The 18,604-nt window shown below is 34.6% G+C and overlaps 1 protein-coding gene across 1 annotated transcript in view; it reads left to right on the top strand.

The window, feature by feature from the left end:
* Positions 1 to 18,604, top strand: part of THUMPD2 (THUMP domain containing 2) — a 48,227-nt gene that overhangs the window by 12,713 nt on the left and 16,910 nt on the right. Inside the window, exons 3-7 of the mRNA XM_051975161.1 lie at positions 3,602 to 4,002; positions 6,438 to 6,515; positions 8,216 to 8,268; positions 13,473 to 13,560; positions 15,045 to 15,116. Of these exons, the coding sequence (XP_051831121.1) occupies positions 3,602 to 4,002; positions 6,438 to 6,515; positions 8,216 to 8,268; positions 13,473 to 13,560; positions 15,045 to 15,116 (692 nt within the window). The remainder of the gene's footprint in view (positions 1 to 3,601; positions 4,003 to 6,437; positions 6,516 to 8,215; positions 8,269 to 13,472; positions 13,561 to 15,044; positions 15,117 to 18,604) is intronic.

Here is an 18,604-nt window from a genome sequence, read left to right as displayed (position 1 = left end):
AATTAACAGCTTGGCAAAAGCTATTTAAAATTTTGTAAAATTGGTATAAGTTTTTGGGGGTGTTTTTTTGACTTCTTAAAAAAAGAATTGGCTAAATGATCTTTTTAAAAGGTACAAACCTCACTGAAGCTCATTCTTTTAAAATTTGAATTGGTGATAAATATGAACAATTTTCATATAAAAGGATATGAAGAAATTAAAATCATTTCTAATCATATGAAAAAGTGCTCCAAATCACGCTTGATCGGAAAAATGCAAATTAAGACAACTCTGAAATACCACTATATACCTCTCAGATTGGCTAAGATGACAAGAAAAGATGATGAATGTTGGAAGGAATGTGGGAAAACTGGGACACTGATACATCGTTGGTAAACAGATTTAGCCATTCTGAAGAGTAATTTGGAACTATGCACAAAAAGTTATCAGACTGGGCATACCTTCTGATCCAGAAGTGTTTCTACTGGGCTTATATCCCAAAGAGATCTTAAAGGAAGCAAAGGATCCCACGTGTGCAAAAATGTTTGTGGCAGCCCTCTTTGTGATGGCAAGAAACTGGAAACTAAGTGGATGCTCATCACTTGGAGAATAGTTGAATAAATTATGGTATATGAATGTTATGGAATATTATTGTTCTATAAGAAACAGCCAGTGGGATGATTTCAGAGAGGCATTGAGAGACTTACATGAAGTGGTGCTAAGGGAAATGAGAACCAGAAGGAGGATAGTACTGAATAGAAAATTTGAAATTCAAACACAATTCTCAAGAGAAACATAAAAAAGTAAACATTTGTGAAAAATCATAAAGGACTTAATAAAGTTATAAATGATTTACATTATCACATGAGGAGGGAATTTTATCACCATTTGGGCAGTTATAAAATGGCTACTTACACAGAAGGAATGAGTATAAGCCTATTATGTTGAGATGAACCCAGAAAAGTGGAAAATTGTGAAAGAGAAGTATACTAGGATTAGGGCATAGAGAGGAAGAATAGGGAAAATTTTCTGATGTAAAAAAAAAATAATAATAAAGAAGAATTTTTACAATGGAGGAGGAATGTGTAGCACTGGAATCACACTCTCATCTAAATTCATCTTACCCCAAAGAGAAATAAAAAGGGAAAGAGAAAAGAAAGAAGGGGGGTGATAATAAGAACAAAGTAATAAGGGGGGAATGGCTGGAAGTAAAATAGACTTTTGAGGAGGGATCAGAGTAAAAAGATGGATAAACAGAAGAAAATAAACTAGAGAGAAACACAGCAATCATCACTGTGTCTATAAGTGAGATGAACTCACCCATAAAATGGGAAAGAATAGCAAAATGTATTGGAAACCAGAATCTAACCTATTGTTTACAAGAACCACACTCAAAACAGAAAAAAAAAGAAAGAATCAGTTTAAGGCACTAGAGCAGAATATATTATGGTATAAAATAAAAAAGGCAGTATTAGCAATCATAGTCTCAGGCAAAGAAAACAGGAAAGCCTAATTAAAAATAATCAGGAAAACATTTTTTTTTTAAATTTAGATTGGACAATGAATTAAGTTCAATACTGAACATATATGAAACAGTAGTATAGCATCAGAATGCTTGAAGGAAAATGGAAGCTAGGAAATAGAGGAAATAGTAAAACTATGCTAGTGAGTGATCTCTAGACCCTCATTCCCTAGATTAAGCTATAATCCTAAAATAATAAGCTAGATGAATAAAATTTTAGAAAAGTTGACATGGTATAATTCTGGGGAATATTTAATAGGAATATAAAGAATTATAACTTTTTTCTCTTTCATACATGGCACCTTCACAAAAACTGACCATGTTATTAGTGCATAAAAACTGGATAAACTGGGAAGTAATATAGCAAAAGTTACACATAGAATATCTCAAGATATGCTTCAAATGGGTACATGATTTAGACATAAAGGGTGATATAAGCAAATTAGAGGAGCATGGAAGAAATTACCTGTTAGATCTATGCATAGGGAAAGAGTTTGTCACCAAGAGATAGATAATTTCATGATAGATAAAATGGATAATTTTGATTACATAAAATTTAAAAGGTTTTTTGCATAAACAAAATCAATGTAGCCAGAATTAGGGAATAGGAGAGCAGGAAACGGAAAAATACAACAAATTTCTAATAAACAGTTTCAAATTCTCAAATATGTAGAAAACCATGCTAAATTTAATTTTTTAAAATAGCATTTTTTAATTGATACATGATCAAGAGATAAGAATAAACAGTTTTCAGAAAAAAAGATCAAAATCATCAATGATAATATGAAAAAATGTTCTAAATCACTAATAATTAGAAAAATGAAAATTAAAATAACTTTGAGGTACTATTTCACATTCATCAGATTGGCTACAGAGACAAAAAAAGAACAAAACAGATACTAGAGGGGATGTGGGAAAATAATGTATCAATATTGCAGCTGTGAACTGGTCCAACAATTTAGAGAATAATTTTGAACTATAAAAGGGCTATTAAACTATCCTTTGACCCAGAAATATGCTATCAGGTTTATACCCCAAGGAGATTTTTTTTTTAAAAAAGAAAAAAGATTTGTGTGTATAGATTTATAGCAGCTCTTTTTGTGGTGGCAAAGAATTAGAAACTAAAGGAGTATCCATCAAATGGAGAATGACTGAACAAATTTTGGTATGTGAATGTGATAGAGAATACTAACTATTGTGCTATATATAGAAACAGTGAATATATAGTGACATAAAAATCTGAGCTTTTTGCAAAGTGAAGTGTGTTGAACCAACAGAACAATCTACACAATAATAGCAATATTGTGATAATAATTAACTGTGACTTATTCACATTAATCGATACAATGATCCACCAAAATTACAAAGGACTTCTGATATAGAATGCTATCCACTTCCAGATAGAGAACTGGTGGACTCTGAGTACAGATTGAAACATTCTTTTTAAAAAAATTCAGATGATGGCTTTGCAGAAATATGTTTTACATGCCTTTGTGCAAAATGAGTACCTCCCAGTAGGTGAGAGAGGAGGTGAAAAGAGGGAGAGAATTTGGAACTGAAAGTAATGTTTTTACAAGAATAAGTTATCCTTATAATGTGTTATGGCACTGTCAACATTTTACAACTTTACAATGTTCTCTGGATTTTTCTCTGTACTTTTATAAAAAACCTTCACTCTCTTTATTAGATTGTTTTAAGTGAACAATTCCTAATGTAGCCATAGAGTTCCTAAACTCATTTATTATTCTTAAAATAGTTTGATATAATCTGCTTATAGTGTGGAATCTAAATATTTAAATTTTCAAAAAATGTTATCCTTTTATGTCATACAGAATCTGATTCATTATGAGTGATCTAATTTCAAAGAATCAGTTAACCTAAGTTGCATATCCTAGAAGACAATTGTTTAGATTCAGATCCTAGTATCTATTGATCTTGATCCTGTATTGCATCTTAATAGTGTAATTTAAATCCCAAAGAACAATAAAATGTTTAGCCATGTCAGTTGTATGCCTGGCTTTAAGAAATTGATTTGTTAATATTTTATGCTATCTTTAAAGTGTGAATACAAGTTAAAATAAGACATTTGCGTTTATTTAGGAAAAACATTTAATGAAATTCAAAGACTTATAACTGGGGATCCCATGTGTTGGATACATGCTGTTTCAATTTGGAAAAGTCTTCTTGAACTGGAAGAAAAACTTCCATCTGGAGTATCTAAACCCCCCAAAAGGAAAACAGAAGAAAATGAAAATATCATTATTAAGAAATTTAAAATAGAACAAACACTAACGATGTCAGAGGATACAGAATGTCAACTGGAAAAGCAAAAAAATGACTCGATACAAGAGCAAAAAGATCTAATAACTGAAAAAGAAAATTTTCAAGAAGAAAAGTCCAAAAATGTTGGGGAGAAGGAAGTTGAACATCACCAGGACAAACTTACTTTCAGAGTTTCTTGTCGGTGTAGTGGAACAATTGGAAAAATATTTACTACAGAGGTAAGTATTCCTTTTCTTCCTTACTCCTTCCCCAAAAAGCTTCCTTTTTAGAGAAAAATTAAATTATGCAGTTTGAATGAATGAAAAGTAGTATTTATTAAGCATTTTTTATGAGCCAAACACTGTACCAAATTGTGGGGTACAAATACAAAAAGGGAGATAGCTCCTATCCTCAGAGCTTATGCTCCAATAGGGAAAAATAAAAAAAATCCCTAAGATACTGAATAGAATGGTAGAAGTGTAGATTGGTTTACTTATTAAACTAGGATTAATTATGATTCCAGGAATGTGGACTATGGAATGTGGGGAGGAGAAGGATATAACAAAGGCAATTTGTCAGGTGATGGAAGCATGGCTGAGCTGTCCTGATCTGACAGAATGAGCCACATGAAGCACTCAGCTGTCAGTCTATAAGTCTCCCAGTCCCCAAGGATCTCAGTTCAAAAATGAAAGGATTGAGTCTTTTGAGGCATTGTCTCCCATCTGTTTGAAAGGCCAGAGAGGAAATAGCTGAATAAAAGTGTTAGACCTTCTGTTTCCTCAGAAATAGGACCAAGATCTCTGGCAGACGGACACCATTTCAGATTGTATTGAACAATTATTAATAGTACAGGCATCTTGAAGTTTAACTGACTTTTCCACCTGCTGAGTGGATTTTCCCCCAAGAGTATCCTCTGAACTACTTTTCTAGCAATTCTTCTCTTTTAGCTTCCTCCCCAACCCAAACCTCCATTTTAATAATCCTCTTCCTCTTTTCAATAAAATTCTCACTCTTAATTACTATTAACAATTTTCTGCTGGAAAGTTGTATTATTTATACAAGACAAATTATATGTACAATAATTTAGCTGCTAGATAAAGCACTGAATTTAGAGGTAAAATAATCTGAATTCAAATGCTGCTTCAGATACTTCCTTGCATTTGGATCCTAGGCAAGTCACTTAAGTTCTCTCAACTTCAGTTTCTTCACCTCTAAAATGGGATTCATAACACAATTGTTATGAGGATATAATGAGGTATAATATGAAAAATATTTTGCAAACCTATAAAATGCTAGGTATTGTTGTATTATTACATTGATGACAGGAAAAGCACCTTGTATCATTTTTTAAATGCACTAGTTTCCTCCCATTAACATGATTCTTTGAAGGCCTTTTGGACATTTTTCTCAGCTGTTGTAATTAAAATGGAATGTATACACTGGAGTTTGTGTTGTCAGAAGCTGAAGCTACCTGGTCAATGATGCTCTGCTGCCTGGGCCTTAAAGCTATATTATGTGGACAATGTTAACTATTTGCTGTCTAATAGGACTACTGAGAAGACACAAAACAGTGTCCTTCTCCATACCTCAGCTTCTTAAAAGTGTCATAGTTTGGAACCTTAGGAGGCAACCAGATAGTGTTGTATATTTATAACCATGAAACTGGACACATGGCAGCACCAACCCAGCACTTCAACTCCATTCATAAGAGACACAAATGACTGGAGGTGCAGGCATGTGGCCGACTCCCATCAATTTTTTAGACATCCAGAGTTATCAGATTGGCCATCTTGTGATTTAGTCTTTCATGTATTCAGAAGCAAACAGTACAGAAAAGACCAAAGATTTATTATTGGAAGGAGCCTTGGAGATCACCTTGCTTAACCTTCTCATTTTCCAGATGAAAAAAAAAATGTGACCCCAAGAGCTTCAAAGATCTTCCGCAGGACCCGCAGGTGGAAAACAGCCAAGCTGGGATTGGAACCGAGGTTCTCCGATTCCAGTACAGCTTTCACTGTAGCCCTGCATGCTGCCACCACCATTCTTCCCCCAGGAAAATCACTGTTCCTTTTTATATTCTGTAGTGGAAAGAGGAGGAGAGCAGAATTCCATTTCTATGACTCCCTGGGCAATTTTGACTTTTTAGGATCTATTCATGCCCCAGTTTCCTAACATGTCAATTGAGGAAGGTAGATATGACCTCCAGATCATTTACAACTGAGAATCATAAGATCTCTGCTCTATGAAAAGTTTTCTCTGTAAATGGTGCTTCTTTGTGGACACAACTTTCTACCAAGTCAAAAGACAAAGCTATTGTATCAAAATTAAAGATTTGTAAGGGTCTGTATTTCGGTGCTGGTTAAAGGAAGTATCCCTTTTAAAATCATTTCTTGAAGGAACTGTAAAACCTGCAGATGAATTCATCAAATGATTAAGTTGTTAGGTAGACAAAACTAATTTTGATTATGGCTTGTTAGATATAGCACCTACATGTAGTGCCTGAGTAGAGTGTGTGTGTGTGTGAATGCAACTCTTATAGGAAATGTTTTGGCATTATATATTTTCATCACATATTCCAACCTTTCTTATATATCCATTAGTTTTTGGCTATATCTTTAGGCTAAAATCTTCATTCTTAATAGTTTAATCTTTTCCTTAACTGCTATTTTTCCAGGAGGTGGGAAGAGTAATTGGAACTACTCTTATAAAAGAGTTTGGTTGGAAAGCAGATTTGAGAAACCCCAGTTTAGAGGTAATGAACATTTTAAATTTTTTAAATACATTTAAAACTTTATTTTTAAACTGACACTGTTGAGTAGTTGTATAATTTTATTTTCTCTATTTTAGGATTTTTTTTAAGAGCATAGCTATGCAGAAGCAAAACGTTGTTTTCATTAGTAATAGAGAATGTGGTTAACTTTGGTGGGTTGCATTGTAAAAAGTTTCTCAACAAAATATGGACTTAATCTGTTTTTTCACAATTGGGAACTAGTACTGGCGCAATAGAGTCCATTTGGAGTATTTACCACCCCCAATAGACATTAAGAAATGCTACCTATTTAAAAAGCCTTTTATTATTGTTCTGACTGGATCAAATAAAATGGCCACAGTTAGGTAACTTTAATGTTTCATTAATCCAAAGAGTTATTTATTTGACATTCCCAATTAAAAATGAAGTGATGTCTTCTTGAAAACATGTTCTTTGTAACAAGCCAGGGTATAGGCTACTGGTTATAGGAAGAAGAATCCTGTTTGGTCACATTTGGAAGGGAGGAGTGAAAGGAGTAGAAAGATGAGCAAATTATCTACATTAACTCTGAAATGGGACCTAAACAGAGTATAATAAGAATAGGTTGAGGAAAAAAGGAAGCTGACTAATTAAAAATATATATATATATTGTACCCATTGAGTTTCAAATAGATTGTTGATTATCCAGCAATATGGAGAAACCTCAGAAAATTCTGAGGACTATACGGAGCCTGTGGCAGGCACTGAGGAGCTATTTTAGCCCATAGCCTTGCAGGACCTCTTATTTAGGACTGTATACCTGAGTTGTGCAGAGATCTCCTCCAGGTAGATCATTCCTGAGTCCCCAAGTACCCCAAATTCATTACTAAACATTTGTTGAGTCTTGGGAATGCATAAACTTGCATATTCTGATCATATCACTCCCTTACTAAATTACCTTCAGTGATTCTATATTACTTACCAAGAGAAATAGTAGCTGCTGAACTGGTACTGAAAACATTCTATATGGAATCTTAATGCCTCCCTAGCTTTATTTCATACAATTGACCTTCACATACTCTGTTCCAACTAAACAAAATGAATCTCCATTCCTTTGTTTTTACTTTATTTTCTTCTGTCTCGATGCTTTTACTCATGCTATTTCTGTTCTCTCATCTTTCATTTGGAATGGACTTTTTAGTAGCTATTTCAGCTCTAAAGCTGTCTCTAATCCAGTTTACAGTGATGCTCCCCTCTGATTTTTCATAACATTTGCCTATATCTCTATTTTGTACATAACAACTACATTGCAAGGAAAAATGAGAGTTTTCTGTGTGTATCCTCTATTCCATTAAAATGTGAGCTTCTTGAGAACCAGATCCATGCACTATTTGTCTTTATGTTCCAGGTATCTAGCTTTCAATAGACACCTATTAGATATTTGTCATATCAAATTGTTCCCACCTACACTAATATATAAATTTCTAACAGCTTTAACTTTTTACCTATAAAATAGATGTATAATTTAACTGAAACCTTTGTTTGAAGAAAAAAAAAAACTGTGAATAAGATGTTTTTATTATACTGTATAGTCCTAAATATTTGAGACTTTCCTCTTAAAATATAGGTCTCATGCACACAAAGCTAAACATTCAAGTTGCCACTGAGAAACCCTAAGAGTGAAGTTTTGTTTTTTAATCTTATTTCTGTGTTTGCTCTTTTAGATATTTGTACATCTAAATGACACTTACTCCGTCGTGGGGATTCCTATTTTCAGGTAGAAGCTTATATTTTTATGCTTCAGGATTTTCTAAGTTCAGCATCTTTTTAAAGTCAAATGTACTTTGTAGCAAAGAAGATTAATTTGATATTAGATGATATTAAGGTTTGATAGTTCATGCTTTGTATATGCCTTTAAGATACTCTGGGAATATATAGTTATTATTTTGTCTGTTATTTTAGAGCATAAAAATTTGAACAACAGAGCTATTGATGACATTGACAAATTATATCTAATGTCTAAAGCATTTTTATTATTCATTAATTTGTAAAATTATAGACTCAAGCTGAATTAGAAAAGCATGTGTGCATAAGTATTTACTTACAGAGATAGAAAGCATTTATTAAAAATTGAATATGCAGTGCAATTGTTGGGGCCATTAGCACTCATTGCCATATCTGGTGCATTGTAATTTTTTGGAAAGGTCTGTAGAAAAATTTCCAGTTCTTTGGAAAATCTAAATATAATTTTTCTTTGTTATAGCAGTATAGTAATTATAGTAGAATACTGTCATGTTACTATAAATGTAAATAAAGATAATAATAATTCCTACTGCAGTTATCTGGAAAATTATTCAAGATATTTATATTGTATTATACATTACACCACTAGGGTAAAAAAGTCAGGCGTGAATATAAGTAGTTGTGCCCCATCTCTGAAAAGTATGAAAAGGCTGATGGCTGCAGCAGCAACTGCAGAATCAAAGACTCTCTTTAAGAGTGCACAACTTTTTTGTTGTTGTACAATTATAGAATGTGTCCAGAGAAACTGGGATCAGTATAGTAGAATATTTTTACCATGCCTCCCACTGTTACTCCATGATTCAACTAATGGATTAAAGTGTTATAAAGAATATGAGATATTGTTGCAGAAATGATATAGTGAAAATTTTGGTTTCATGGGTACCATATAGAACAATCTTCTAACATCAAAGATGCATTTTTAAATTTTTGCTTCTTCCCACACTTAGCTATATGCTTTGACTGCCAAAAGAATCACTGCAATCTTCAGCCATATTAATAAAAGCATAATGTTTGGAGCCAAAAAGGTGGTCATCTATGTGTATTTTTGAGATTATCACCTGGAGTACTGGATTCCATTGGAGGCACCACTTTTTAGGATATTATTAGGATACATTTTTTTCCAAAGAACTGAGACCAGAATAATAAAGCTATTCCTAAAGCAAGTCACAGGCAGATTGATAACTGGGGAGAGAACTTGGAAGACTGTTATGGCTGCCTTCAATACGTCTAAGGAGTGTCATGTAGCAGAAAGGATAAGATTTATATAGCACCAGTGAGAGAAATAAGACCATGGGGATAGAAGTTCCCAGGAGGCCCAGTGCTTAGAAGAATTTCCAAAATGTAGAACTTTTAAAAAATTAACTGGGTACTAAGTTCCTTTTAACCCAACAGGATCACGTAGAAGCCAAATGATATCTTTCTGAATGTTATAGAAAGGGGACTTCTGAGGTCCCTTCTGTCTATGTTTCTTTTCAATAACTACATGAAATCCAATATTCTAAAACTCGCATTTCATGTTTGTCTTCAGTTTGTAGAGCCTGTCCATTTTGACCATTGCTCTCTTTAACCATTTCTCCTCACAAAGCTTTGTTCATTCACATATGTCTTCATTTGATCAGAAAAACTGGGCCACAGTTTGAGACTGGGGATCTAATTCAGACTCCTTCCTGGCAGATGAAGGCTGTCTACAGTATCTACAGCAAATAGTCATTCAGAGCTCCCAGATATTTTTAATTCAGTGAAGTCACATGGCTTCATTGGTCTTAATATAGGCCTCATGTTTTCCCACAAAGCAAACTTATAGAAAACCAGACAGCAATTTACACTGATGCTCCCTTTGTGTTTTTGTCTTCCTGTCCTAGTTTGTTACGTTAAGACAGAGAGATCTTAAGTAGAGTTAATTTCATTCAATTCAATAAATATTCATCAGCTATTATGTGTGATCCATGCACATGCTAGACACATAAAAAGTTTTTTTAAGTTTTTAAGTCCTTACCCAAAGGAAATTTATAATTTCAGTTAGTTCCTACTACTCTTTTAAAAGAAGCTATAATTGCTCAGTGGCTAGAGCATTGGACACAGAGTCAGAGAGACTGGAGTTCAGATGTGGTCTCAGGCACCAGCTGTATGTCCTTGAGCAAGTCACTTAGTCTGTTTGCCTTGGAGGCAGCTAGCTAGCTCTATGGGCCTCAAATCAGAAAGACCTGAATTTGAATTTAGCTTCAAACATCACTAACTGTGTGACCTTGGGCAGGGTACTTAACCTCTGTTTGCCTAATCTGCTAGAGAAGGAAACAGTGTACTGCCCCAATATTTTTGCCAAGAAATTTCTCCCTCCCTTCCCCTCTCCTGCCCAAAAAAAAAAAAAAAAAAAGTGGTATTAAAGAGTCAGACACAACTGAACAATAGCAACAACAAATCTTTTCAAAAACATTCCTTACTTCTATGAGGTTCTCTGCATTTGCCAGCAGTACCTGCTTCTTGCCAACACTCCTTCCCTTGGGCCCACTTTGAGCAGTTTCAAAACTCCTTTGCCCTTCACTAATTTTATATTTTTTCATAGTAAGTATATGATTTTTATTCACTAATTTTGTATGTGTTTTACTTGCTGCTGTATATACTTTTCTCTAAAATATTTCATTTTGGGTAATAGTGCCCATATTCAATTATAGCCTATATTTAAATCAATAAAGTATATTATCAGCATCAATGTTATAACAACTCATTTAAAAGAGGAAAGAGTACACCTTGTTAAAACATGCTACTCCCAGGGAGTTTTTTTTTTTTCTTTTATAAAAGTTCCCAGTTACTAACTTATTTTAGAACTTTGCCATGGGTAGATATCCAACTTATTGGTCTATAGTTTATGTAATCCAATTTCTTCCCTTTTTTGAATCCTAACCTTAAGAAAAGCTTGGAGCAAATTGTATCCTAGTGTCTGTAGTTACAGAATTATCTTTTTCTTCTAATGAAAAATTAGTGGATATTATAATAAATCCTTTCCAAAACAGTCTTGCACAAATTGTTGAAATAGTGAGGATTATTTCTTCACATCAAGTCAACAAAATTATTGTAAAATGATGTACAAGAATGAATTAAAACTGACAAGCAGGTATTGTTGGTCATTCATCTTAGTGATACAAAAATAAAGCTCAGGTTTTAAATGCTGATAATTCAACCAACACTGATGACAGTAAGAAAAAGAGAGAATGATGCATTTTTTAGGCAGTGAGCTTCATTTGGGCCATTACTGCATAGTCATCAAAACATGAATTTGTTTTGCAGAAATCTTATCTTATACCTTAAAGCTGTAGGGTTCCATAGCCTTCATTTGTCTTTATGAGAAAAATATAAACAACTTGTTGCATCTAGTACTTTAAAGAAAAAAAAAAAAAAAAAACAAGTTTCAAAGCAATTCCTAGTGTTCAGTGCTCATTCAGCCAGATGTTACAGTTCATATAGTCATAATTATCACACTGTGTTATCCAGAAAAGGTCAAATTAGGTGCAGCATATACTCTGTAGGAAGACAGGAAAATGTATAATTCTAGAAGGATTTCCTCCAAAAAAATTAAAATTTAAAAAATAGAGTTTATTGAAAGAAAAAATGTCTTAGATTTGTATAGGACTTTGTAAAACTTTGTAAGGTAATACGATATCACATTCAGTATTATATGTAGCAACATTATTACTTTATCACTCTCTTTATAAAGTATTTTATAGCCTGCTGGCACCGTTTATAGGAGACTGGACTCCGAATTAGGAAGGCCTGAGTTTAAATTCTGCCTCAGACTTCATTTTAAAATTATAATTATAATAATAACAATAATAGCTAACTCTGTGGTTAAGTATTTTATACCTAGCAGCATTCTAAAATTCATTATTAAAGGAGTTTTAATGAAAATCTAGAAAAGGAGGCGGTGACTAAAGAGAGCCAGAATGACTTTGTCAAGAATAAGTCAAACAAGAAACAAGCATTTTTAAAAACATGCTATGTACACTGTGCTAAGCCCCCAAGACAAAAATGAACCCATCACTGCCCTCTAGAAGTTTACATTCTATCAGTAGAACGACATGAACATATAGAAATACATCCAAAATAAATAAAGGTGAAGACAAAGCTTCCTGGGGAATCAGGAAAGTCTTCATTGAGAAAGCAGCACTTAAACTAAGCTTTGAAGGAAATTAGGGAGTCTACGAGGCATAGAGATGAAGAGGGAGAACATCGGCAATAGGTGGAACATCCAGTGACAAAGACATGGGGATGAGGAAGAGAAGGATAAGAGTTTAGAACCATTAAAGAAGGTTCTAAGCTAGGGAATGTTTGACTTAGAGAATAGAACTCTGGGGGAAAGGTAGATAGATGGGAGAGAGATGACAGTGCAGTTGGGAAGATTGGAAACTGGTCAAATGGTTGACCCCAAATAGTGACCCTCAGGTAGTTAGCCTTGAGGAAAGACTTTGTGAAAGATACAATAAATGACTGGCTTCAAGGCTTTGCAGAGCTACCCCTTGAAGCAGGGTTTAGACTTAGGCTCAGGCCTAAAGGCTAATGAAGGAATTATGGGTTGAATTTTCAGAGGCAAAATCAGGTTTGATAAAAGAAAAGACTTTCTTCGTGCTCATCAGTCTCAGGAGGGGTGGGAGTTTTCCTTGCAGGGATAAGGTAGGAGAACTCTGTTGGGAGTCAGAAACCTGATTCAAATTCCAGCTCTTAACCTCTGGGTTCCTTTCAACTCTAAGTCTATGATTCTCTGAGCCTCATTGGAGATCTTGAAAGTCATTAAGATCTTTAGAAGTGGCCTCAATATTATATGAACAGGGAAATGAACTCATCAGCAGAAAAAGCATGTGAACATTCAGGGTTCAGGGGCTAGTAAGTGGCCGTTCTGGAACAAGAAACCAGAAGCTAGTTCAATATTCCTTTTACTCTTCCATTTTGCCTACATCATTAATTCCAATTGGCTAGAAAACTCAGCTATCTAGAATGCTTCAAGACCAATTCTTCCATGTAACAAATGTATGTATGTTATAAAACTAGAAACAGCATACTGTCTTAAGCATTTTATTACATGTCTGAACATATGAGAACACATTACTTTTCCTTACTTCACATTTTCACTAATATGTATTAATTTGGCACCTAATCTTATTAACCCTATGACCAAATTTTTGGTAGGCTTCCTTTGGCAAGCAGAGCTTACATCAAGGTGGCCGGACTTCGTTCTACTATAGCTTGGACCATGGCATCTCTTGCTGAAATCAATGTAAGGAAAAACATTGTTGTAAATTTGCTTTTGATATGAAAATTTTAAATTTCAAAAGTAAGCACAAGAAATATACTTTGATACTTAATGAGGAAATAAAATTCACCACAGTGGTCCTCATCTCTGTCCCCTAGGTAAGAAGTATTTAAGTTGTAGATTTTAGCAAACTCAAAATATTCATTCCTGGAATAGGCAAAAGTAAAGGTAATTTCAGACTTTCTCATATCATCTAATATTTCTCAAAAACATGAATATTTAGTATCTGGAATCATATATTCTGTTCCTATAATTTCCTGGCATAAAAAGAAATATTCTCTTTTCACTAACCAGTCCTAGATCATTTCCTTCCCTGTCTCATTTTTTTCCTTCATCTCCTGATACTGCTGAATACCTTCAGGTACTCTATGATGCTGACTGGGTCTACTACATTTTCTTACCCGATCCCCACTGGTCCTTCTTACTTGATTAATTCATTTAACCACTATTTGCCTTAGTTTCCCCAAACATTTAATCCTCATAACAACCCTACAAGGTAAATGCTGATAGTCTCCCCATTTACATTTGAGAAAACTAGGGCAGACAGGTTAGGTGACTTACCCAGTATCGGAGGAGGGCTCTCAGGGAAAGCACCAGGAAGGGCATCTGGCAGAACCAGCTCTTGCTCTGCACCTCCCGCATCTCTCCCTTCTGTCCCCTCAGATGGCTATCACTCCAGCTCCTCGACTGCTGGGACAGCCTTCTCATGATACAGTCTACCATTGTCCTCTCCAACCCATCTTGTACGGCTGTCCAAATTCACTCATGTGATTCTTATTTGCTTCTTGTGTTTGACACCTAATGACAACAGTTAGCATTCTCTACTTTCCAATGATCATCTCATTTGATCCTCACAACAACCCTACAAGGGAGGTGCTCTGAATATCCTTATTTTACAGCTGAGAAAACTGAGGCAGGCAGACTTTAAGCAACTTGCCCAGGATCAGACAGCTAGAAAGTATCTGAGACAGGACTTGAATTTCCCTCCTATTTCCCAGCCCAGCACTTTGTCCATCACACTGCCTTGTTGCCTCTTACAATTCTCTGTAATCTGGCTCTAGTGGATTTATGGAGTTATTTCACTTTATTGCCCACATGCGTGCACACACTGAAATTTCCTCATGAGCTCCATTCCACTCAAATTAGTCCACTGGCTATTCCACATACACAACACCCCATCTCCTCTGCACTTTTGTACAGATTATTCCCTGTTCCTGAAATGTCCTCCCTCTTTACTTCTACCACTGGAGTCCATGGTTCCCTTCAAAGCTTAGGGGAATGCCCCTTACCCACCTGAGGCCTTTCCTGGTTCCTCTCATTGGTAGTGCTTTTCCCCAAAGTTAATTTCTGTCTGCGCTGTATCTGTGTACTGCCACAGGAGTTATAAACATGGGTATTTCTCTGCCTTGACTGTCATCTCCAAATAATTTTTTTTTTTTTTTCTGCAGATTGGTGCAGTTGTTTTGGATCCAATGTGTGGACTTGGAACGATTCTGTTGGAAGCTGCCAAAGAATGGCCTGTAAGTTCTAAAGCTTAAACGGGGTTTTGACTAGAAAAGGCGACTGAAAAGTTAAGTGATTGGCTCAGGTTCAAACAGCATGTGTTTTAGAGACAGGACTCGAACATAGGCCTGACTAACTCTGAGACCAGCTCTCTGTCCATTACAGGGACATTTACGTGAATACAATTCTATGTAGCCTAATTCTCAACTAGATATAGGGAAATTCCTCATTTAAAAAAAAAAAAATTAGAGTGAGGTCATTTAGTCCAACACCTTCCCTGTACAGAAGAGGAAGCTTATCACCAAAGAGCTTCACTGGCTTTCCCAAAGTGACACATAATTCTTCCTAGGAGTACAAGAATTGAATCCAGCTCTACTCACTCCACACCTGTAGCTCATAGCCATAACATATTTGTCATTCTTAAGATATTTCCCCTTCCCTACAGAGAAAATACAAACTAAAATGAATATTATCTACAAATAAACTAATAAAAAACTAGATAAATTACATGCCACATTATTTTAAGCTTATATGTATATGTTGCTTTTCAATTCTTCTTTGGTTGTTTTGCATATATATAACTTGTCTCTAATTCAATTATGGGTCTCAGACAGATACTGTATTTTACTTCTCTTATACCTTTTATGGAACCTATTACAGTGCAATAACAGGTAATGAGTTCTTATGGAAGCAAGGCATAAATATTAATGCATTAAATGATTAAATTATGTTTATTTTAGTATTTTAGAAAAATGTACAAATGTTTCAAAAATTCATTTTAGCAAACCTTTGCTAAGCACTTAGTGAAAAGTACTATTATTCTAGATAGTAGGGTGTGTGTGTGTGTGTGTGTGTGTGTGTATGTGTGTGTTCCTTCAAGGAGTTTATAATATTGTAGGATAATACGCTTACATCAGTAATAGTAGCATCAATGTGCTTTTCCTTCCACGTGACAATACTTGAAGATAACAATCATATTTGAAATGACCGTTATGTACCAGGAGCTATGCTAGGCAGTGGAGGCACAAGACAAGAAGGAAATGACTCCTGCTATCTGCTAACTTATGTTCTAGAAGGGGAAGTAATGTGCCCCAAAATAACTGCAAAATTATTTAAAGAAGAGACAGTAGCACATGAGGAAAGACTATATACAGGAGATGATATCAGAATTGAGTTTTGAAAGAAAGTAAATATTCTAAGAAGTAAAGTGGAGAAAGTGTGTGTCCTAGTCACAGGGGACAGTTGGTGAAAAGTCTGAAAGACAGAAAAGTAAATTGTGTAAGGCTCAGGAAGAAAATTAATTTGACTAGAACAATGATTGTGAAAAAGTGATGTCACAAGACTGGAAAGATAAGTTGGGACCAGGCCATAAAGGGCTTTCATACCCAGTAGTGGAATTTATATTTGGTTTTAAAAGTAATAGGGAACCCACATAAATCATCAGCATTCTTATATATCACTAACAAAACCCAACAGTTAGAGTTACAAAGAGAAATTCCATTTAAAGTAACTACTGATTGTATAAAATATTTAGGAATCTATCTGCCAAGGGAAAATCAGAAACTTTATGAGCAAAATTACAAAATACTTTCCACACAAATTAAGTCTGATCTAATCAACTGGAAAAATATTAAATGCTCTTGGATTGGGCGAGCAAATATAATAAAGATGACAATACTACCTAAACTAATCTATTTATTTAGCTCTATACCAATCAGACCCCCAAAAAACTATTTTAATGACCTAGAAAAAATAACAACAAAGTTCATATGGAAAAGCAAAAGGTCAAGAATTTCAAGGGAATTAATGAAAAAAAAAATCAAATGAAGGTAGCTTAGCTATACCAGATCTAAAATTATATTATAAAGCAACAGTTGCCAAAGCCATCTGGTATTGGCTAAGAAATTGACTAGTTGATCAATGGAATAGGTTAGGTTCAAAGGACAAAACAGCCAATAACTTTAATAATCTAGTGTTTGACAAACCCAAATACCCCAGTTTTTGGGATAAAAACTCATTATTTGACAAAAATTGCTAGGAAAATTGGACATTAGAATGGCAGAAACTAGGCATTGACCCACACTTAACACCATACACCAAGTTAAGATCAAAATGGGTTCATGACCTAGGCATAAAGAATGAGATTATAAATAAGTTGAAAGAACATAGGATAGTTTACCTCTTAGACCTGTGGAAGAGGAAGAAATTTATGACCAAAGAAGAACTAGAAGTCACTATTGACTACAAAATAGAAAATTTTGATTATATCAAATTGAAAAGTTTTTGTACAAACAAAACTAATGCAGACAAGATTAGAAGGGAAACAATAAACTGGGAAAACATTTTTACAGTCAATGGTTCTGATAAAGGCCTCATTTCCAAATTATATAGAGAATTGACTCTAATTTATAAGATATCAAGCCATTCTCCAATTGATAAATGGTCAAAGGATATGAACAGACAATTCTCAGCTGAATAAATTCAAACTATTTCTAGCCATATGAAAATATGTTCCAAGTCATTATTAATCAGAGAAATGCAAATTAAGACAACTCTGAGATACCACTACAAACCTGTCAGATTGGCTAGAATGACAGGGAAAGATAATGCGGAATATTGGAGGGGGTGTGGGAAAACAGGGACACTGATACATTGTTGGTGGAATTGTGAACACATCTAGCCATTCTGGAGAGCAATTTGGAACTATGCTGAAAAAGTTATCAAACTGTGCATACTCTTTGATCTAGCAGTGTTTCTACTGGGCTTATGCCCCAAAGAGATACTAAAGAAGGGAAAGGGACCTGTATGTGCCAAAATGTTTATGGCAGTCCTGTTTGTAGTGGCTAGAAGCTGGAAAATGAATGGATGCCCATCAATTGGCAAATGGTTGAATAAATTGTGGTATATGAATATTATGGAATATTATTGTTCTGTAAGAAATGACCAGCAGGATGAATACAGAGAAGATTGGCGAGACTTACATGAACTGATGCTAAGTGAAATGAGCAGAACCAGGAGATCATTATATACTTCAACAATGATACTGTATGAGGATGTGTTCTGATGGAAGTGGATTTCTTTGACAAAGAAATCAACTCAGTTTCAATTGATCAAGGATGGACAGAAGCAGCTACACCCAAAGAAAGAACACTGGGAAATGAATATAAACTGTTTGCATTTTTGTTTTTCTTCCCAGGTTATTTTTGCCTTCTGAATCCAATTCTTCCTGTGCAACAAGAGAACTGTTTGATTCTGCATATATTGTATCTAGGATACCATATAACATATTTAACTTGTATAGGACTACTTGCCATCTGGGGGAGGGGGTGAAGGGAGAGAGGGGAAAAGTCAGAACAGAAGTGAGTGCAAGGGATAATGTTGTAAAAAAAAAAAAAATTACCCAGACATGGGCTCTGTAAATAAAAAGTTATAATTAATAAAAAAAAAAAAAGTAATAGGGAGCTACTAGAGCTTAGTGAGCAGGCAAGTAACATGGTCACACCTG

The sequence above is a fragment of the Antechinus flavipes genome, chromosome 2 (assembly GCF_016432865.1).
Source record: "Antechinus flavipes isolate AdamAnt ecotype Samford, QLD, Australia chromosome 2, AdamAnt_v2, whole genome shotgun sequence".
Taxonomy (NCBI): Eukaryota; Metazoa; Chordata; class Mammalia; order Dasyuromorphia; family Dasyuridae; genus Antechinus; species Antechinus flavipes.
Note: the sequence above shows the minus strand (reverse complement) of the source record. Positions and strands in the feature narration are given on the sequence as shown.